The sequence below is a fragment of the Bufo bufo genome, chromosome 8 (genome assembly GCF_905171765.1).
Source record: "Bufo bufo chromosome 8, aBufBuf1.1, whole genome shotgun sequence".
In the NCBI taxonomy this organism is placed as follows: domain Eukaryota; kingdom Metazoa; phylum Chordata; class Amphibia; order Anura; family Bufonidae; genus Bufo; species Bufo bufo.
Window position 1 is genome coordinate 1,359,550 of NC_053396.1, and position 22,416 is coordinate 1,381,965.

At 56.2% G+C, this 22,416-nt stretch overlaps 1 protein-coding gene across 1 annotated transcript in view; it reads left to right on the top strand.

The window, feature by feature from the left end:
• The window catches only part of C5 (complement C5), a 94,922-nt gene that overhangs the window by 18,547 nt on the left and 53,959 nt on the right, over positions 1-22,416 (top strand). The window contains exons 8-15 of the mRNA XM_040406009.1: positions 955-1,060; positions 6,028-6,154; positions 6,587-6,702; positions 14,383-14,574; positions 15,572-15,775; positions 15,863-16,072; positions 21,624-21,773; positions 22,185-22,314. Coding sequence (XP_040261943.1) covers positions 955-1,060; positions 6,028-6,154; positions 6,587-6,702; positions 14,383-14,574; positions 15,572-15,775; positions 15,863-16,072; positions 21,624-21,773; positions 22,185-22,314 — 1,235 coding nt within the window. The remainder of the gene's footprint in view (positions 1-954; positions 1,061-6,027; positions 6,155-6,586; positions 6,703-14,382; positions 14,575-15,571; positions 15,776-15,862; positions 16,073-21,623; positions 21,774-22,184; positions 22,315-22,416) is intronic.

The following is a 22,416-nucleotide window of genomic DNA, read 5'->3' on the forward strand; positions in this document are numbered from 1 at the left end:
TCCCCCGGCAGTGTGTTATGATAAAAAAAAAAAGCCCTTGCCCTGCGTGATCTAGCGCAGTGCAAGGGAGCAAATCGGAGCATGAGATGCTCCGATGCTAGTCTAAGGGGGGCTGCCTGGGTGAAAATAAGGGTATGTCCGGGTTCAGCTCTGAACCCGGACAACCCCTTTAAGTCTCTATGTTGCAAGGACCCCTTTATGGTTACAGGTAGAATTACATCACTGAATTCCACTTTTAGGGACTATAAAGGGAGGTTTGAGACTCCTCCTCCAGTATTACACTGACATAATGTCATGCCCGGCTCAGACGGTGTGCGGAGGTCTGTCAGATTGGCTGCACGTGTCTAACCTTTTGTTTGTTTTGGAATCCTGCTGGATCCGCCTTCCTTCAGGTGCTCTGGGTGGGGTCATTGGCTTAAATTGCCTTCAATCCCAGAGGGCCGTGCGGGTTATAGCTTTCAGTCTGGCCTTGGATTCAAGGAAGGAAGGATTGTCTGTTCCAGCTCTGATAAGTTTGATTTCTGTTTGCGGTCTAGGCTATTTGTGTGTCTTCTGCCCCTTCTCCCCTTTCACCATCTCGGGGATTCTAGGGTGTTTGCAGTCCAGGCATGAGGACACTTCATTCCTACCATTTAGGTCTTAATGTGGGCTTAGCAGCATAGGGAGAGAAGTCAGGGATGTGCTAGGAGGGGACCTGTCCCCAGCATCTCGCCTAGACACTTGTGTATTTGGTTGTCTGTCTATCTGAGTTCCTGTCCGCCGTGACACCTAATACATTTGTATATGTGATAAATTCCCCTTAGAATATTATATCTGGATGAAACTGTATCAGATCCTCTGCTGTGAGAAGTGTAAGGTCAGGATGGGTTTTCAGCCTGTAACTAAGAGCGTGCCTATTTACAGACAGCAAGCAGAGATCATGAACTTGTGAGAATACAACTTATTATTTTACAGTTATTATTACACTAAAAAAGTGGAGCGGGCGAAAGTCTTCATCCGCTACGGGTTAATAGAGAGCGGCAGGCGGAGGATGATGGCGAACTGCATCGATGTGCAGACAGTAAGTGACCCCCACCCATCGTAGCTCCCCTACCCACCTGTCATCCCGATTACCCCCCTCCAATCTCCTGTGACACCTCCCTGTCCTCCCCCCTCAATCACCCCCCTCCAATCTCCTGTGACACCTCCTGTCCTCCCCCATCACCCCCCTCCAATCTCCTGTGACCCCTCCCTGTCCTCCCCCATCACCCCCCTCCAATCTCCTGTGACCCCTCCCTGTCCTCCCCCATCACCCCCCTCCAATCTCCTGTGACTCCTCCCCCATCACCCCCCTCCAATCTCCTGTGACACCTTCCTGTCCTCCCCCCAATCTCCTGTGACCCCTCCCTGTCCTCCCCCATCACCCCCCTCCAATCTCCTGTGACTCCTCCCCATCACCCCCCTCCAATCTCCTGTGACACCTTCCTGTCCTCCCCCCATCACCCCCTCCAATCTACTGTGACTCCTCCCCCTCATCACCCTCCTCCAATCTCCTGTGACACCTCCCTGTCCTCCCCAATCACCCCCCTCCAATCTCCTGTGACACCTCCCTGTCCTCTCCAATCTCCTGTGACACCTCCCTGTCCTCCCCCCATCACCCCCTCCAATCTCCTGTGACTCCTCCCCCATCACCCCCCTCCAATCTCATGTGACACCTCCTTGTCCTCCCCCCATCACCCCCCTTTAATCTCCTTTGACTCCTCCCCCATCACCCCCCTCCAATCTCCTGTGACTCCTCCCCCATCACCCCCCTCCAATCTCCTGTGACTCCTCCCCCCCATCATCCCCCTCCAATCTCCTGTGACACCTCCTTGTCCTCCCCCCATCACCCCCCTCCAATCTCCTGTGACACCTTCCTGTCCTCCCCCATCACCCCCCCTCCAATCTCCTGTGACACCTCCTTGCCCTCCCCCCATCACCCTCCTCCAATCTCCTATGACACCTCCCTGTCCTCCCCCATCACCCCCCTCCAATCTCCTGTGACACCTTCCTGTCCTCCCCCCCCAATCTCCTGTGACCCCTCCCTGTCCTCCCCCATCACCCCCCTCCAATCTCCTGTGACTCCTCCCCCATCACCCCCCTCCAATCTCCTGTGACACCTTCCTGTCCTCCCTCCATCACCCCCTCCAATCTCCTGTGACTCCTCCCCCTCATCACCCTCCTCCAATCTCCTGTGACACCTCCCTGTCCTCCCCAATCACCCCCCTCCAATCTCCTGTGACACCTCCCTGTCCTCTCCAATCTCCTGTGACACCTCCCTGTCCTCCCCCCATCACCCCCTCCAATCTCCTGTGACTCCTCCCCCATCACCCCCCTCCAATCTCCTGTGACACCTCCTTGTCCTCCCCCCATCCCCCCCCTTTAATCTCCTTTGACTCCTCCCCCATCACCCCCTCCAATCTCCTGTGACTCCTCCCCCATCACCCCCTCCAATCTCCTGTGACTCCTCCCCCCCATCATCCCCCTCCAATCTCCTGTGACACCTCCTTGTCCTCCCCCCATCACCCCCCTCCAATCTCCTGTGACACCTTCCTGTCCTCCCCCATCACCCCCCTCCAATCTCCTGTGACACCTCCTTGCCCTCCCCCCATCACCCTCCTCCAATCTCCTATGACACCTCCCTGTCCTCCCCCATCACCCCCCTCCCATCTCCTTTGACCACTCCCTGTCCTCCCCCATCACCTCCTCCAATCTCCTGTGACACCTCCCTGTCCTCCCCCCCCCCCCCAATCAACCCCCTCCAATCTCCTGTGACACCTCCTTGTTCTCCCCCCTTCACCCTCCTCCAATCTCCTGTGACACCTCCCTGTCCTCCCCCCCAATCACCCCCCCTCCAATCTCCTGTGACTCCTCCCCCCCATCACCCCCCTCCAATCTCCTGTGACTCCTCCCTGTCCTCCCCCCCCAATCACCCCCCTCCAATCTCCTGTGACTCCTCCCTGTCCTCCCCCCATCACCCCCCCTCCAATCTCCTGTGACACCTCCCCCATCACCCCCCTCCAATCTCCTGTGACACCTCCCTGTCCTCCCCCCCATCACCCCCCTCCAATCTCCTGTGACTCCTCGCTGTCCTCCCCCCCCCAATCACCCCCCTCCAATCTCCTGTGACTCCTCCCTGTCCTCCCCCCATCACCCCCCTCCAATCTCCTGTGCCTCCTCCCTGTCCTCCCCCCATCACCCCCCTCCAATCTCCTGTGACTCCTCCCTGTCCTCCCCCCAATCACCCCCCTCCAATCTCCTGTGACTCCTCCCTGTCCTCCCCCCAATCACCCCCCTCCAATCTCCTGTAACTCCTCCCCCCATCACCCTCCTCCAATCTCCTGTGACTCCTCCCTGTCCTCCCCCCCAATCACCCCCCTTCAATCTCCTGTGACTCCTCCCTGTCCTCCCCCCAATCACCCTCCCTCCAATCTCCTGTGACTCCTCCCCCCCAGCACCCTCCTCCAATCTCCTGTGACACCTCCTTGTCCTCCCCCATCACCTCCTCCAATCTCCTGTGACTCCTCCCTGTCCTCCCCCATCATCCCCCTCCAATCTCCTGTGACACCTCCCTGTCCTCCCCCCATCACCCCCTCCAATCTCCTGTGACACCTCCCTGTCCTCCCCATCACCCCCCTCCAATCTCCTGTGACACCGCCCTGTCCTTCCCCCATCACCCCCCTCCAATCTCCTGTGACACCGCCCTGTCCTCCCCCCATCACCCCCCTCCAATCTCCTGTGACTCCTCCTTGTCCTCCCCCATCACCTCCTCCAATCTCCTGTGACACCTCCTTGTCCTCCCCCCATCATCCCCCTCCAATCTGCTGTGACACCTCCCTTTCCTCCCCCATCACCCCCCTCCAATCTCCTGTGACTCCTCCCCCATCACCCCCCTCCAATCTCCTGTGACACCTCCTTGTCCTCCCCCATCATCCCCCTCCAATCTCCTGTGACACCTCCTTGTCCTCCCCCCATCACCTCTTCCAATCTCCTGTGACACCTCCTTGTCCTCCCCCATCATCCCCCTCCAATCTCCTGTGACACCTCCCTGTCCTCCCCCCATCACCCCCCTCCAATCTCCTGTGACACCTCCTTGTCCTCCCCCATCACCTCCTCCAATCTCCTGTGACACCTCCTTGTCCTCCCCATCACCTCCTCCAATCTCCTGTGACTCCTCCCCCCATCACCCCCCTCCAATCTCCTGTGACTCCTCCCCCCATCACCCCCCTCCAATCTCCTGTGACACCTCCCTGTCCTCCCCATCATCCCCCTCCAATCTCCTGTGACACCTCCTTGTCCTCCCCCATCACCTCCTCCAATCTCCTGTGACACCTCCTTGTCCTCCCCCCATCACCCCCCTCCAATCTCCTGTGACTCCTCCCCCATCACCCCCCTCCAATCTCCTGTGACTCCTCCCCCATCACCCCCTCCAATCTCCTGTGACTCCTCCCTGTCCTCCCCCATCATCCCCCTCCAATCTCCTGTGACACCTCCCTGTCCTCCCCCCATCACCCCCTCCAATCTCCTGTGACTCCTCCCTGTCCTCCCCATCACCCCCCTCCAATCTCCTGTGACTCCTCCCCCATCACCCCCCTCAAATCTCCTGTGACACCTCCTTGTCCTACCCCCATCACCCTCCTCCAATCTCCTGTGACTCCTCCCTGTCCTCCCCCCATCACCCTCCTCCAATCTCCTGTGACTCCTCCCCCATCACTCCCCTCCAATCTCCTGTGACTCCTCCCCCATCACTCCCCTCCAATCTCCTGTGACTCCTCCCTGTCCTCCCCCATCACCCCCCTCCAATCTCCTGTGACTCCCCCCTGTCCTCCCCCATCACCCCCCTCCAATCTCCTGTGACTCCTCCCCCATCACCCCTCCAATCTCCTGTGACTCCTCCCTGTCCTCCCCCCATCACCCTCCTCCAATCTCCTGTGACTCCTCCCCCATCACCCTCCTCCAATCTCCTGTGACTCCTCCCCCATCACCCTCCTCCAATCTCCTGTGACTCCTCCCCCATCACCCTCCTCCAATCTCCTGTGACTCCTCCCCCATCACCCTCCTCCAATCTCCTGTGACTCCTCCCCCATCACCCTCCTCCAATCTCCTGTGACTCCTCCCCCATCACCCTCCTCCAATCTCCTGTGACTCCTCCCCCATCACCCTCCTCCAATCTCCTGTGACTCCTCCCCCATCACCCCCCTCCAATCTCCTGTGACTCCTCCCCCATCACCCTCCTCCAATCTCCTGTGACTCCTCCCCCATCACCCTCCTCCAATCTCCTGTGACTCCTCCCCCATCACCCTCCTCCAATCTCCTGTGACTCCTCCCCCATCACCCTCCTCCAATCTCCTGTGACTCCTCCCCCATCACCCTCCTCCAATCTCCTGTGACTCCTCCCCCATCACCCCCCTCCAATCTCCTGTGACTCCTCCCCCATCACCCTCCTCCAATCTCCTGTGACTCCTCCCCCATCACCCTCCTCCAATCTCCTGTGACTCCTCCCCCATCACCCTCCTCCAATCTCCTGTGACTCCTCCCCCATCACCCTCCTCCAATCTCCTGTGACTCCTCCCCCATCACCTCCTCCAATCTCCTGTGACTCCTCCCCCATCACCCCCTCCAATCTCCTGTGACTCCTCCCCCATCACCCTCCTCCAATCTCCTGTGACTCCTCCCCCATCACCCTCCTCCAATCTCCTGTGACTCCTCCCCCATCACCCTCCTCCAATCTCCTGTGACTCCTCCCCCATCACCCTCCTCCAATCTCCTGTGACTCCTCCCCCATCACCCTCCTCCAATCTCCTGTGACTCCTCCCCCATCACCCTCCTCCAATCTCCTGTGACTCCTCCCCCATCACCCTCCTCCAATCTCCTGTGACTCCTCCCCCATCACCCCCTCCAATCTCCTGTGACTCCTCCCTGTCCTCCCCCCATCACCCTCCTCCCCCTCGGTCCCCCCTCCCCCCCCCCTCACTGGTGCGCAGTGCTCAGATGCCCCATCTTCTGCAGATGACTGATGGAGAAGCCGTGTTCCAGTTCCGGGGGCGGCAGGCGGTGCAGGAGCTCGGATATTCGCAGCTGGAGGATCTAGACGGAGCCTTCCTGTATATAACGGCCACCGTGGAGGAGACTGAAGGTAATGGAGACCACCCCCCCTACGCATCGCTGCAGCCTGGTCCTGGAAGATGAGTGTGAACTGGGCCTGAGATTGACTCACAGGAGTTCCAGTTCCTAAGCCAGTCCTGCAGATGGGGCCACATTAGCAGGGAGTGGGCGACTCGGGTCATGATAACTAAGCTCAAAGATTTTAAGGGGTTGTTCAGGATTAGACAACATGGCTGCTTCCTCTCTGACAGCGCCCCCCCACTGTCTTCAGGTTGTGTGTGGTATTGACTGGAGCTGCAATCCCAGACACGACCCGCAGACAGGTGTAGCGCTATTTCTGGAAGAAAGATGTTGTGGTTTATAATTCTGGACATCCCCTTTAAGCATGGCATGTGGCACGTGTGTGCGCTGAGGGCGGAGCTTGTCTGTGGGTTCTTTTCTGCATCCTATTCTCTGTTCTCAGGTTCTCAGTCAGAAGAGAGTGAAAACTCGGACGTCAAATTTGTGACAACTCCGTACACCCTAAAACTGATCAGGACCCCGCTCTATGTGAAGCCCACGTTGCCCTACTACGTGAAGGTGAGAGAAGACACAACGTTCTGTCAAACTGCTGTATTAAAGGACTACTTTTTAACATATGAAAATCTTCTCAAAAGTCGGGTGTCGTCTTATACGCCGGGTGTCGTCTTATACGCCGGGTGTCGTCTTATACGCCGGGTGTCGTCTTATACGCCGGGTGTCGTCTTATACGCCGGGTGTCGTCTTATACGCCGGGTGTCGTCTTATACGCCGGGTGTCGTCTTATACGCCGGGTGTCGTCTTATACGGCGGGTGTCGTCTTTTACGCCGGGTGTCGTCTTTTACGCCGGGTGTCGTCTTATACGCCGGGTGTCGTCTTATACGCCGGTATACGGCGTGCTGAAACTTACTTCCTAGCCGGTCCGGAGAAGTTGTCCTTCTCCAGCTTCAGGGACAGGCACCCTCTAGCTGAGCCACCGTGCGCTGCATCCCGGCCAGCCGCTCCTGAAGCAGCCCCCTCTCCCCGCTCTCAGAGGTTTTCTCATGCCGGCAGTATCACATTGCGTATTACCGCTCAGATCGTCCTGAAGACAGGGAGAGCTGACCCACCCAATCCAAGCAGGCTTTGTATGCAGTGTGCACAGAAAATACCGGTACATCGCTTGCCGTGATTGGCTGGTTGTTGTATACTGGGTTGGATTGGCGATTCTGAGTGGAGGCAGGGGGAAGCAGGAGCATCTGCACTTCAGCCAATGCTAATGTTGGAACGGCGGATCTCTAAGGAAGTTTGGTGTGCATCTTATCTGTGGTGAAAAAACAGAGTCTATCTGGGGAGCAGATACATGTGGTGGTGAATACAGTACAGCACCAGTATCTGTACATACAGTACAGCACCAGTATCTGTACATACAGTGCAGCACCAGTATCTGTACATACAGTACAGCACCAGTATCTGTACATACGGTACAGCACCAGTATCTGTACATACGGTACAGCACCAGTATCTGTACATACAGTACAGCACCAGTATCTGTGCATACAGTACAGCACCAGTATCTGTACATACAGTACAGCACCAGTATCTGTACACACGGTACAGCACCAGTATCTGTGCATACAGTACAGCACCAGTATCTGTACATACAATACAGCACCAGTACATACAGTACAGCACCAGTATCTGTACATACAGTACAGCACCAGTATCTGTACATACAGTACAGCACCAGTATCTGTACATACAATACAGCACCAGTACATACAGTACAGCACCAGTACATACAGTACAGCACCAGTATCTGTACATACAGTACAGCACCAGTATCTGTACATACAGTACAGCACCAGTATCTGTACATACAGTACAGCACCAGTATCTGTACATACAATACAGCACCAGTATCTGTACATACAGTACAGCACCAGTATCTGTACATACAGTACAGCACCAGTATCTGTACATACAGTACAGCACCAGTATCTGTACATACAGTACAGCACCAGTATCTGTGCATACAGTACAGCACCAGTATCTGTACATACAGTACAGCACCAGTATCTGTACATACAGTACAGCACCAGTATCTGTACACACAGTACAGCACCAGTATCTGTACACACAGTACAGCACCAGTATCTGTACACACAGTACAGCACCAGTATCTGTACATACAGTACAGCACCAGTATCTGTACATACAATACAGCACCAGTACATACAGTACAGCACCAGTATCTGTGCATACAGTACAGCACCAGTATCTGTACATACAGTACAGCACCAGTATCTGTACACACAGTACAGCACCAGTATCTGTGCATACAGTACAGCACCAGTATCTGTACATACAGTACAGCACCAGTATCTGTGCATACAGTACAGCACCAGTATCTGTACATACAGTACAGCACCAGTATCTGTGCATACAGTACAGCACCAGTATCTGTGCATACAGTACAGCATCAGTATCTGTACATACAGTACAGCACCAGTAGCTGTACATACAGTACAGCACCAGTATCTGTACACACAGTACAGCACCAGTATCTGTACATACAGTACAGCACCAGTATCTGTACATACAATACAGCACCAGTACATACAGTACAGCACCAGTATCTGTACATACAGTACAGCACCAGTATCTGTGCATACAGTACAGCACCAGTATCTGTACATACAGTACAGCACCAGTATCTGTACATACAGTACAGCACCAGTATCTGTGCATACAGTACAGCACCAGTATCTGTGCATACAGTACAGCACCAGTATCTGTGCATACAGTACAGCACCAGTATCTGTACATACAGTACAGCACCAGTATCTGTACATACAGTACAGCACCAGTATCTGTACACACAGTACAGCACCAGTATCTGTACATACAGTACAGCACCAGTATCTGTACATACAATACAGCACCAGTACATACAGTACAGCACCAGTATCTGTACATACAGTTCAGCACCAGTATCTGTACATACAGTGCAGCACCAGTATCTGTACATACAGTACAGCACCAGTATCTGTACACACAGTACAGCACCAGTATCTGTACATACAGTACAGCACCAGTATCTGTACATACAGTACAGCACCAGTATCTGTACACACAGTACAGCACCAGTATCTGTACATACAGTACAGCACCAGTATCTGTACATACAGTACAGCACCAGTATCTGTACATACAGTACAGCACCAGTATCTGTACAGCACCAGTATCTGTACATTCAGTACAGCACCAGTATCTGTACATACAGTACAGCACCAGTATCTGTACATACAGTACAGCACCAGTATCTGTGCATACAGTACAGCACCAGTATCTGTACATACAGTACAGCACCAGTACATACAGTACAGCACCAGTACATACAGTACAGCACCAGTATCTGTACATACAGTACAGCACCAGTATCTGTACATACAGTACAGCACCAGTATCTGTACATACAGTACAGCACCAGTATCTGTACATACAGTACAGCACCAGTATCTGTACATACAGTACAGCACCAGTATCTGTACATACAGTACAGCACCAGTCTACAGTACAGCACCAGTACATACAGTACAGCACCAGTACATACAGTACAGCACCAGTATCTGTACATACAGTACAGCACCAGTATCTGTACATACAGTACAGCACCAGTATCTGTACATACAGTACAGCACCAGTATCTGTGCATACAGTACAGCACCAGTACATACAGTACAGCACCAGTACATACAGTACAGCACCAGTATCTGTACATACAGTACAGCACCAGTATCTGTGCATACAGTACAGCACCAGTATCTGTACATACAGTACAGCACCAGTATCTGTACATACAGTACAGCACCAGTATCTGTACATACAGTACAGCACCAGTATCTGTACATACAGTACAGCACCAGTATCTGTACATACAGTACAGCACCAGTATCTGTACATACAGTACAGCACCAGTATCTGTGCATACAGTACAGCACCAGTATCTGTACATACAGTACAGCACCAGTATCTGTACATACAGTACAGCACCAGTATCTGTGCATACAGTACAGCACCAGTATCTGTACATACAATACAGCACCAGTACATACAGTACAGCACCAGTATCTGTACATACAGTACAGCACCAGTATCTGTGCATACAGTACAGCACCAGTATCTGTGCATACAGTACAGCACCAGTATCTGTGCATACAGTACAGCACCAGTATCTGTGCATACAGTACAGCACCAGTATCTGTATGTACAGTACAGCACCAGTATCTGTGCATACAGTACAGCACCAGTATCTGTGCATACAGTACAGCACCAGTATCTGTAAATACAGTACAGCACCAGTACATACAGTACAGCACCAGTATCTGTACATACAATACAGCACCAGTACATACAGTACAGCACCAGTATCTGTACATACAGTACAGCACCAGTATCTGTACATACAGTACAGCACCAGTATCTGTACATACAGTACAGCACCAGTATCTGTACATACAGTGCAGCACCAGTATCTGTACATACAGTACAGCACCAGTATCTGTACACACAGTACAGCACCAGTATCTGTACATACAGTACAGCACCAGTATCTGTGCATACAGTACAGCACCAGTATCTGTACATACAGTACAGCACCAGTACATACAGTACAGCACCAGTATCTGTACATACAATACAGCACCAGTACATACAGTACAGCACCAGTATCTGTACATACAGTACAGCACCAGTATCTGTACATACAGTACAGCACCAGTATCTGTACACACAGTACAGCACCAGTATCTGTACATACAATACAGCACCAGTACATACAATACAGCACCAGTACATACAGTACAGCACCAGTATCTGTACATACAGTGCAGCACCAGTATCTGTACATACAGTGCAGCACCAGTATCTGTACATACAGTACAGCACCAGTATCTGTACACAAAGTACAGCACCAGTATCTGTGCATACAGTACAGCACCAGTATCTGTGCATACAGTACAGCACCAGTATCTGTAAATACAGTACAGCACCAGTACATACAGTACAGCACCAGTATCTGTACATACAATACAGCACCAGTACATACAGTACAGCACCAGTATCTGTACATACAGTACAGCACCAGTATCTGTACATACAGTACAGCACCAGTATCTGTACATACAGTACAGCACCAGTATCTGTACATACAGTACAGCACCAGTATCTGTACACACAGTACAGCACCAGTATCTGTACATACAGTACAGCACCAGTATCTGTACATACAATACAGCACCAGTACATACAGTACAGCACCAGTATCTGTACATACAATACAGCACCAGTACATACAGTACAGCACCAGTATCTGTACATACAGTACAGCACCAGTATCTGTACATACAGTACAGCACCAGTATCTGTACATACAGTGCAGCACCAGTATCTGTACATACAGTGCAGCACCAGTATCTGTACATACAGTACAGCACCAGTATCTGTACATACAGTGCAGCACCAGTATCTGTACATACAGTACAGCACCAGTATCTGTACATACAATACAGCACCAGTATCTGTACATACAGTACAGCACCAGTATCTGTACATACAGTACAGCACCAGTATCTGTACATACAATACAGCACCAGTATCTGTGCATACAGTACAGCACCAGTATCTGTACATACAATACAGCACCAGTATCTGTACATACAGTACAGCACCAGTATCTGTGCATACAGTACAGCACCAGTACATACAGTACAGCACCAGTATCTGTACATACAATACAGCACCAGTACATACAGTACAGCACCAGTATCTGTACACACAGTACAGCACCAGTATCTGTACACACAGTACAGCACCAGTATCTGTACATACAGTACAGCACCAGTATCTGTGCATACAGTACAGCACCAGTATCTGTGCATACAGTACAGCACCAGTATCTGTACATACAATACAGCACCAGTACATACAGTACAGCACCAGTATCTGTACATACAATACAGCACCAGTACATACAGTAAAGCACCAGTATCTGTACATACAGTACAGCACCAGTATCTGTACATACAGTGCAGCACCAGTATCTGTACATACAGTGCAGCACCAGTATCTGTACATACAGTACAGCACCAGTATCTGTACACACGGTACAGCACCAGTATCTGTACACACGGTACAGCACCAGTATCTGTACACACGGTACAGCACCAGTATCTGTACACACAGTACAGCACCAGTATCTGTACATACAGTACAGCACCAGTACATACAGTACAGCACCAGTATCTGTACATACAATACAGCACCAGTACATACAGTACAGCACCAGTATCTGTACATACAATACAGCACCAGTACATACAGTACAGCACCAGTACATACAGTACAGCACCAGTATCTGTACATACAGTACAGCACCAGTATCTGTACATACAGTACAGCACCAGTATCTGTACATACAGTACAGCACCAGTATCTGTACATACAGTACAGCACCAGTATCTGTACACACAGTACAGCACCAGTATCTGTACATACAGTACAGCACCAGTATCTGTACATACAGTACAGCACCAGTATCTGTACATACAGTACAGCACCAGTATCTGTACATACAGTACAGCACCAGTATCTGTACATACAGTACAGCACCAGTATCTGTACATACAGTGCAGCACCAGTATCTGTACATACAGTACAGCACCAGTATCTGTACATACAGCTCAGGATTTTCTGTTTACCAACAGGTTATAACATGACGAAATACAGATTAATACAGGAACAATAAATGTTGTCCCTTGACTCTGTCTCAGCCTATGACAATCAAAAATATAAATGATATTAATATGATATTATATCCCACTCGGCAATCAGACTATGGAAATATAATTTCCCAGAGTTTTTCCTCCACTCAGACAATGTCTAATCTCCCATTAGCAATATGCATCTTTGCTAAGAGGACAACTAGCATTAGGGAGGTGATTAACACTATACGTTCCCTCAGTATGGGGACTCTTGACTATATGCTGAGAGGAATATCTTATTAATATCACAAGCAATAAATAATATACATTACCAAGTCAAGGATGGACAGCGTCTTGGATGGGACCAGTTTTCAGGAGTTCTCTAGTAATCAAAATGTAATTCAATTTTCTTCTGATATATCTTTCTGATGATCTGATCTGATGGTTTGATCTGACCTTTTTGATCTCCTCCCCCTATGTTCCTATCCAGCAGTACTTATCCTCCCTGATAGCTTGCGTTACCACCTCCTGGATTATGATCTCCCAATTAACTGAGGAGGGTGTAACGTATGTTAATACTACTATGCTGTCATCTTAACCCTTGATATGCTGGTGAAAATGACATGCTATTATCCATCTACCCCTAGATGGCACTGTTGTACCACATAACAATTTCAACATTAATTCTAAATACCGAATACGTTCACATGACCTTCTTAACCTCTCCAATATACATCAGTAATAAGGGTTTCTTCCTGACATTTTAATTACCCATAATCTAGACATGTTGGAGTCACTATTTTCTACTATCTTCTTAAATTTATGATAATGGAACAATGGGCCTTTTACTTGGCATCCGGGTTCACATATTTAACTCGTCCACATGGATGACTAATAACATTCAGCTCTCCTCATGAAACCCAATTAGTAGGAAGATAACTTCAATACTTTCTAAACCTACTAAGGTTATATCCAGTCAGTGAAATATGCATTGCATAAAATATATATTAATAAAAAAATATAGATATATATCGACACACTGTTACACATAGATGACCTATTATATAAACCATTAGTTAAGATATGTTGTAAATCTAAATATACCACACAGAAATATATAGAATATAATCATACACTCTATGTCCGTTACAGACATGTTACCCAAATTGAACTCGGCATAACCTCATCTCGGCCTATTTCAATTCTATAGAAAAGATTTTAGACTCTGGTTCAATCTGTCTTTACACTTAAAGGCAATGAGCAATGATATTTAGATTATAATATCTTCAGATAAGACTGTACACTTATGAAAATGCATGACAGTTCACTGCCCAGAGCAGAAATCTGCGCCCCCCCCCCCCCTAGTACTGCGGCTGATAATAGGCATGTGGCGGTACGGGTGTGGTACATTGGGGGGCAGAGTTGGGGGTCCCTGCAGCCCCCCATGTACTGCGCGTCTCTTCTGGTAACGTCTCCACTCATTTCGCCTCCCACCAGGTTCAGGTGAAGGACACGCTGGACAATACAGTGTCTAGAATCCGACTGACGCTCACCGGAGACACGGTCCAAGATGGCGGAGAAGTCGTCCCCCTAGGCAGCCAGCATGGTCTGACCCAGCAGACTGACAGCAAGGGGACCGCCGTGTTTGTGGTGAACATCCCGTCAGGCGTCACCTCTCTGGACTTTAAGGTGAGGCCCTCCCCCGCCCACACGACGAACCCTCCACCTCCCTGCCCCCTGAGGACGCCTCCACCTCCCTGCCCCCTGAGGACGCCTCCACCTCCCTGCCCCCTGAGGACGCCTCCACCTCCCTGCCCCCTGAGGACGCCTCCACCTCCCTGCCCCCTGAGGACGCCTCCACCTCCCTGCCCCCTGAGGACGCCTCCACCTCCCTCCACCTCCCTGCCCCCTGAGGACGCCTCCACCTCCCTGCCCCCTGAGGACGCCTCCACCTCCCTGCCCCCTGAGGACGCCTCCACCTCCCTGCCCCCTGAGGACGCCTTCACCTCCCTGCCCGCTGAGGACGCCTCCACCTCCCTGCCCGCTGAGGACGCCTCCACCTCCCTGCCCGCTGAGGACGCCTCCACCTCCCTGCCCGCTGAGGACGCCTCCACCTCCCTGCCCCCTGAGGACGCCTCCACCTCCCTGCCCCCTGAGGACGCCTCCACCTCCCTGCCCCCTGACGACGCCTCCACCTCCCTGCCCCCTGAGGACGCCTCCACCTCCCTCCACCTCCCTGCCCCCTGAGGACGCCTCCACCTCCCTGCCCCCTGAGGACGCCTCCACCTCCCTGCCCCCTGAGGACGCCTCCACCTCCCTGCCCCCTGAGGACGCCTTCACCTCCCTGCCCGCTGAGGACGCCTCCACCTCCCTGCCCGCTGAGGACGCCTCCACCTCCCTGCCCCCTGAGGACGCCTCCACCTCCCTGCCCCCTGAGGACGCCTCCACCTCCCTGCCCCCTGAGGACGCCTCCACCTCCCTGCCCGCTGAGGAGGCCTCCACCTCCCTGCCCGCTGAGGAGGCCTCCACCTCCCTGCCCGCTGAGGAGGCCTCCACCTCCCTGCCCGCTGAGGAGGCCTCCACCTCCCTGCCCGCTGAGGAGGCCTCCACCTCCCTTCCCGCTGAGGATGCCTCCACTGCTCGCTGCGGATGCTGGTGCTTGATTATAATAGTTTTTTTCTTTCAGATAACGACTGCCGATAACAACCTCCAGGATGACAATCAAGCAAGTGCCACCTACAAAGCAACCGCCTACGAGTCACCGACAAAGAGCTACCTGTACATCAATTGGGCACGGGGGAGCGATGCTCTGCAGGTCGGAGACTTCCTAAATGTCCAGGTGGTGCCCAGTAGTCCGTACCTGGCCAAACTAACCCATTACAGCTACCTGGTGAGCACAGCGGGGGATGCTGCTGAGCACAGGGGGTGGGGTGTATTACGTGTACATCTCCATCCTCATCCTCCTCTCTCCGCTCAGATCATTTCTCGGGGGAAGATCGTGGCGTTCGATACGGTGCAGAGAGTCCACGAGTCGACCTCTCAGAATCTGAACATCCAGGTGACAGCGGCCATGGTGCCCTCCATCCGCCTACTGGTATATTACATCATCACCAGAGACACCAGCGCCGAGGTTGTGGCCGATTCCATCTGGGTGGACATCAGAGACAAGTGCGTCAATAATCAGAAGGTGAGAGACTAGACTGTCAGCTCCTGGGGTCAATAATGATGGGAGTAATACAGTCTGCTCTTGTATCTTCTGGTCATTAGTGATGAGGGGTTCCGTTCCACAGTTGGCGGAGTAGTCTGATGGCGTCGTGCTGCAGTCGGGGGGGGGGGGGTCTGATGGCGTCGTGCTGCAGTCGGGGGGGGTTCTGATGGCGTCGTGCTGCAGTCGGGGGGGGGGGGTCTGATGGCGTCGTGCTGCAGTTGGGGGAGGTCTGATGGCGTCGTGCTGTAGTCGGGGGGGGGGGGTCAGATGGCGTCGTGCTGCAGTCGGGGGGGATTCTGATGGCGTCGTGCTGCAGTCGGGGGGGGGGGGGTCTGATGGCGTCGTGCTGCAGTTGGGGGGGGTCTGATGGCGTCGTGCTGCAGTCGGGGGTGGGGGGTCAGATGGCGTCGTGCTGCAGTCGGGGGGGATTCTGATGGCGTCGTGCTGCAGTCGGGGGGGGGGGTCTGATGGCGTCGTGCTGCAGTCGGGGGGGGGTGGTCTGATGGCGTCGTGCTGCAGTCGGGGGGGATTCTGATGGCGTCGTGCTGCAGTCGGGGGGGTCTGATGGCGTCGTGCTGCAGTCGGGGGGAGGTCTGATGGCGTTGTGCTGCAGTCGGGGGTGGGGGGGTCTGATGGCGTCGTGCTGCAGTCGGGGGGGATTCTGATGGCGTCGTGCTGCAGTCGGGGGGAGGTCTGATGGCGTCGTGCTGCAGTCGGGGGGGGTCTGATGGCGTCGTGCTGCAGTCGGGGGGAGGTCTGATGGCGTCGTGCTGCAGTCGGGGGGGATTCTGATGGCGTCGTGCTGCAGTCGGGGGGAGGTCTGATGGCGTCGTGCTGCAGTCGGGGGGGGTTCTGATGGCGTCGTGCTGCAGTCGGGGGGGGGGGTCTGATGGCGTCGTGCTGCAGTCGGGGGGGATTCTGATGGCGTCGTGCTGCAGTCGGGGGGAGGTCTGATGGCGTCGTGCTGCAGTCGGGGGGGATTCTGATGGCGTCGTGCTGCAGTCGGGGGGAGGTCTGATGGCGTCGTGCTGCAGTCGGGGGGGATTCTGATGGCGTCGTGCTGCAGTCGGGGGGGGGGGGGGTCTGATGGCGTCGTGCTGCAGTCGGGGGGGGTTCTGATGGCGTCGTGCTGCAGTCGGGGGGAGGTCTGATGGCGTCGTGCTGCAGTCGGGGGGGTCTGATGGCGTCGTGCTGCAGTCGTGGGGGGGTCTGATGGCGTTGTGCTGCAGTCGGGGGGGGTCTGATGGCGTCGTGCTGCAGTCGGGGGGGATTCTGATGGTGTCGTGCTGCAGTCGGGGGGGGTCTGATGGCGTCGTGCTGCAGTCGGGGGGGGGCTGATGGCGTCGTGCTGCAGTCGGGGGGAGGTCTGATGGCGTCGTGCTGCAGTCGGGGGGGGGGGGGTCTGATGGCGTCGTGCTGCAGTCGGGGGGGGGTGGTCTGATGGCGTCGTGCTGCAGTCGGGGGGGGTTCTGATGGCGTCGTGCTGCGGTCGGGGGGGGGGGGGTCTGATGGCGTCGTGCTGCAGTCGGGGGGGGGGGGGGCTGATGGCGTCGTGCTGCAGTCGGGGGGGATTCTGATGGCGTCGTGCTGCAGTCGGGGGGAGGTCTGATGGCGTCGTGCTGCAGTCGGGGGGGTCTGATGGCGTCGTGCTGCAGTCGTGGGGGGGTCTGATGGCGTTGTGCTGCAGTCGGGGGGGGGCTGATGGCGTCGTGCTGCAGTCGGGGGGGATTCTGATGGTGTCGTGCTGCAGTCGGGGGTGGGGGGGTCTGATAGCGTCGTGCTGCAGTCGGGGGGGATTCTGATGGCGTCGTGCTGCAGTCGGGGGGGAGGTCTGATGGCGTCGTGCTGCAGTCGGGGGGGGTCTGATGGCGTCGTGCTGCAGTCGGGGGGGGTCTGATGGCGTCGTGCTGCAGTCGGGGGGAGGTCTGATGGCGTCGTGCTGCAGTCGGGGGTGGGGGGGTCTGATGGCGTCGTGCTGCAGTCGGGGGGGGGGGGGTCTGATGGCGTCGTGCTGCAGTCGGGGGGGATTCTGATGGCGTCGTGCTGCGGTCGGGGGGGGGGGGGCTGATGGCGTCGTGCTGCAGTCGGGGGGGGGGTGGTCTGATGGCGTCGTGCTGCAGTCGGGGGGGATTCTGATGGCGTCGTGCTGCAGTCGGGGGGGTCTGATGGCGTCGTGCTGCAGTCGGGGGGAGGTCTGATGGCGTTGTGCTGCAGTCGGGGGTGGGGGGGGTCTGATGGCGTCGTGCTGCAGTCGGGGGGGATTCTGATGGCGTCGTGCTGCAGTCGGGGGGAGGTCTGATGGCGTCGTGCTGCAGTCGGGGGGGATTCTGATGGCGTCGTGCTGCAGTCGGGGGGAGGTCTGATGGCGTCGTGCTGCAGTCGGGGGGGATTCTGATGGCGTCGTGCTGCAGTCGGGGGGGGGGGGGGGTCTGATGGCGTCGTGCTGCAGTCGGGGGGGATTCTGATGGCGTCGTGCTGCAGTCGGGGGGAGGTCTGATGGCGTCGTGCTGCAGTCGGGGGGGGTCTGATGGCGTCGTGCTGCAGTCGTGGGGGGGTCTGATGGCGTTGTGCTGCAGTCGGGGGGGGTCTGATGGCGTCGTGCTGCAGTCGGGGGGGATTCTGATGGTGTCGTGCTGCAGTCGGGGGGGGGGGGGTCTGATAGCGTCGTGCTGCAGTCGGGGGGGATTCTGATGGCGTCGTGCTGCAGTCGGGGGGGAGGTCTGATGGCGTCGTGCTGCAGTCGGGGGGGTCTGATGGCGTCGTGCTGCAGTCGGGGGGGGGGTCTGATGGCGTTGTGCTGCAGTCGGGGGGGGTCTGATGGCGTCGTGCTGCAGTCGGGGGGAGGTCTGATGGCGTCGTGCTGCAGTCGGGGGGGGTCTGATGGCGTCGTGCTGCAGTCGGGGGGGAGGTCTGATGGCGTCGTGCTGCAGTCGGGGGGGGGTCTGATGGCGTCGTGCTGCAGTCGGGGGGAGGTCTGATGGCGTCGTGCTGCAGTCGGGGGGGGGCTGATGGCGTCGTGCTGCAGTCGGGGGGGTGGTGTGATGGCGTCGTGCTGCAGTCGGGGGGGGTCTGATGGCGTCGTGCTGCAGTCGGGGGGGGTCTGATGGCGTCGTGCTGCGGTCGGGGGGGGTCTGATGGCGTCGTGCTGCAGTCGGGGGGGGTCTGATGGCGTCGTGCTGCAGTCGGGGGGGTCTGATGGCGTCGTGCTGCAGTCGGGGGGAGGTCTGATGGTGTCGTGCTGCAGTCGGGGGGGGGGGGTCAGATGGCGTTGTGCTGCAGTTGGGGGGGGGTCTGATGGCATCGTGCTGCAGTCGGGGGGGATTCTGATGGCGCCGTGCTGCAGTCGGGGGGGGGGGGGTCTGATGGCGTCGTGCTGCAGTCGGGGGGGGTCAGATGGCGTTGTGCTGCAGTTGGGGGGGTCTGATGGCGTCGTGCTGCAGTTGGGGGGGGTCTGATGGCGTTGTGCTGCAGTCGGGGGGGGTCAGATGGCGTCGTGCTGCAGTTGGGGGGGTCTGATGGCGTCGTGCTGCAGTTGGGGGGGGTCTGATGGCGTTGTGCTGCAGTTGGGGGGGGGGGGTCTGATGGCGCCGTGCTGCAGTCGGGGGGGGGGGGTCAGATGGCGTTGTGCTGCAGTTGGGGGGGGTCTGATGGCGTCGTGCTGCAGTCGGGGGGGGGGGGTCTGATGGCGTCGTGCTGCAGTCGGGGGGGGGGGGGTCTGATGGCGTCGTGCTGCAGTCGGAGGGAGGTCTGATGGCGGCGTGCTGCAGTCGGGGGGGAGGGGGGTCAGATGGCGTTGTGCTGCAGTCGGGGGGGAGGGGGGTCAGATGGCGTTGTGCTGCAGTTGGGGGGGGGTCTGATGGCATCGTGCTGCAGTCGGGGGGGATTCTGATGGCGCCGTGCTGCAGTCGGGGGGGGGGGTCTCATGGCGTCGTGCTGCAGTCGGGGGGGGGGGGTCATACGGCGTTGTGCTGCAGTTGGGGGGTGTCTGATGGCATCGTGCTGCAGTCGGGGGGGATTTTGGTGGCATTGTGCTGCAGTCAGGGGTCTGATGGCGTCGTGCTGCAGTCGGGGGGGGGGGTCATATGGCGTTGTGCTGCAGTTGGGGGGGGTCTGATGGCATCGTGCTGCAGTCGGGGGGGATTTTGGTGGCATTGTGCTGCAGTCAGGGGTCTGATGGCGTCGTGCTGCAGTCGGGAGGGGGGTCATATGGCGTTGTGCTGCAGTTGGGGGGGGTCTGATGGCATCGTGCTGCAGTCGGGGGGGATTTTGGTGGCATTGTGCTGCAGTCAGGGGTCTGATGGCGTCGTGCTGCAGTCGGGGGGGGGGGGTCATATGGCGTTGTGCTGCAGTTGGGGGGGGTCTGATGGCGCCGTGCTGCAGTCGGGGGGAGGTCTGATGGCGCCGTGCTGCAGTCGGGGGGGGGGGTCAGATGGCGTTGTGCTGCAGTTGGGGGGGGTCTGATGGCGTCGTGCTGCAGTCGGGGGGGGGGGGTCTGATGGCGCCGTGCTGCAGTCGGGGGGGGGGGGGTCTGATGGCGCCGTGCTGCAGTCGGGGGGGGGGGTCAGATGGCGTTGTGCTGCAGTTGGGGGGGGGGTCTGATGGCATCGTGCTGCAGTCGGGGGGGATTCTGATGGCGCCGTGCTGCAGTCGGGGGGGGGGGGGTCAGATGGCGTTGTGCTGCAGTTGGGGGGGGGGGTCTGATGGCATCGTGCTGCAGTCGGGGGGATTCTGATGGCGTCGTGCTGCAGTCGGGGGGATTCTGATGGCGTCGTGCTGCAGTTGGGGGGGGGTCTGATGGCGTCGTGCTGCAGTCGAGGGGGTCTGATGGCGTCGTGCTGCAGTCGGGGGTGGGGGGGTCTGATGGCGTCGTGCTGCAGTTGGGGGGGGTCTGATGGCGTCGTGCTGCAGTCGAGGGGGTCTGATGGCGTTGTGCTGCAGTCGGGGGTGGGGGGGGCTGATGGCGTCGTGATGCAGTCGGGGGTGGGGGGGGTCTGATGGCGTCGTGATGCAGTCGGGGGTGGGGGGGTCTGATGGCGTCGTGCTGCAGTCGGGGGTGGGGGGGTCTGATGGCGTCGTGATGCAGTCGGGGGTGGGGGGGTCTGATGGCGTCGTGCTGCAGTCGGGGGTGGGGGGGTCTGATGGCGTCGTGCTGCAGTCGGGGGTGGGGGGGTCTGATGGCGTCGTGCTGCAGTCGGGGGTGGGGGGGGGTTCTGATGGCGTCGTGCTGCAGTCGGGGGTGGGGGGGTCTGATGGCGTCGTGCTGCAGTCGGGGGTGGGGGGGTTCTGATGGCGTCGTGCTGCAGTCGGGGGTGGGGGGGTCTGATGGCGTCGTGCTGAAGTCGGGGGTGGGGGGGTCTGATGGCGTCGTGCTGCAGTCGGGGGTGGGGGGGTCTGATGGCGTCGTGCTGCAGTCGGGGGGGATTCTGATGGCGTCATGCTGCAGTCGGGGGGGGGGGGGGGATTTCGGTGGCGTCGTGCTGCAGTCGGGGGTCTTCCTCTCAGTAATTCTCTTGGGTCTTCCTCTCATCAGGTTCAGCTTTCAACCATAAAAGAACAGTTTAAGCCCAAAGCGGCGGTGCCGCTGACTGTCCGGGCGCAGAGCGGCTCCATCGTGGCGCTGTCCGCTGTGGACGTCTCCGTCTATGATGTCACCAAGAAGAGGCAGCGACCGATGGAGAGGGTAAGTGCAGAAACGAATCTTCTCCCCATCCCACCCGCCCCCTCAGAGGATTTGGTGGACGTCCTGAGACCCTAGTACAGCAACTCCTGGCACTCCAGCTGCTGTGAAACTACAACTCCCAGCATGCACACATACTTGGCTGTTCTTGTAACTCCCACAGAAATGAAAGGAGGATTCTGGGAGTTGTAGTTTCAGAACAGCTGGAGAGATTGCTGATCCCTGCCCTAGTATGTCTCACAGCTGAGGGTTTGCTACAGTGCATCCAGTCAAGGGAATAAACATCCTGGACTCCAGACTGATACATTGTAACTATCAGGACAGGAGGGAGATTTCTGCTGGTCTAGCTCACTGACACGCTGTAACAAACCCTCAGCGGTGACGTTCTTCAGCCGCTGACCTTCTCATTCACAGGTTCTCAGGCAGATTGAGGAGAGTGACCTCGGCTGCGGCGCTGGAGCGGGACGGGACAACGTGGACGTGTTTGAAATGGCTGGACTGATGTTCATTACTAATGCCAACATCCGGGTGTCTCAGAGGACAGGTAGCGGATGATGGTGGTTGTAGTTCTCCAGTTTATATGCTGAAGCTAACCAATGGCCTGCTTTCAGTGCATTCTGACGCCGCTCGTCGCCGGCACTACATA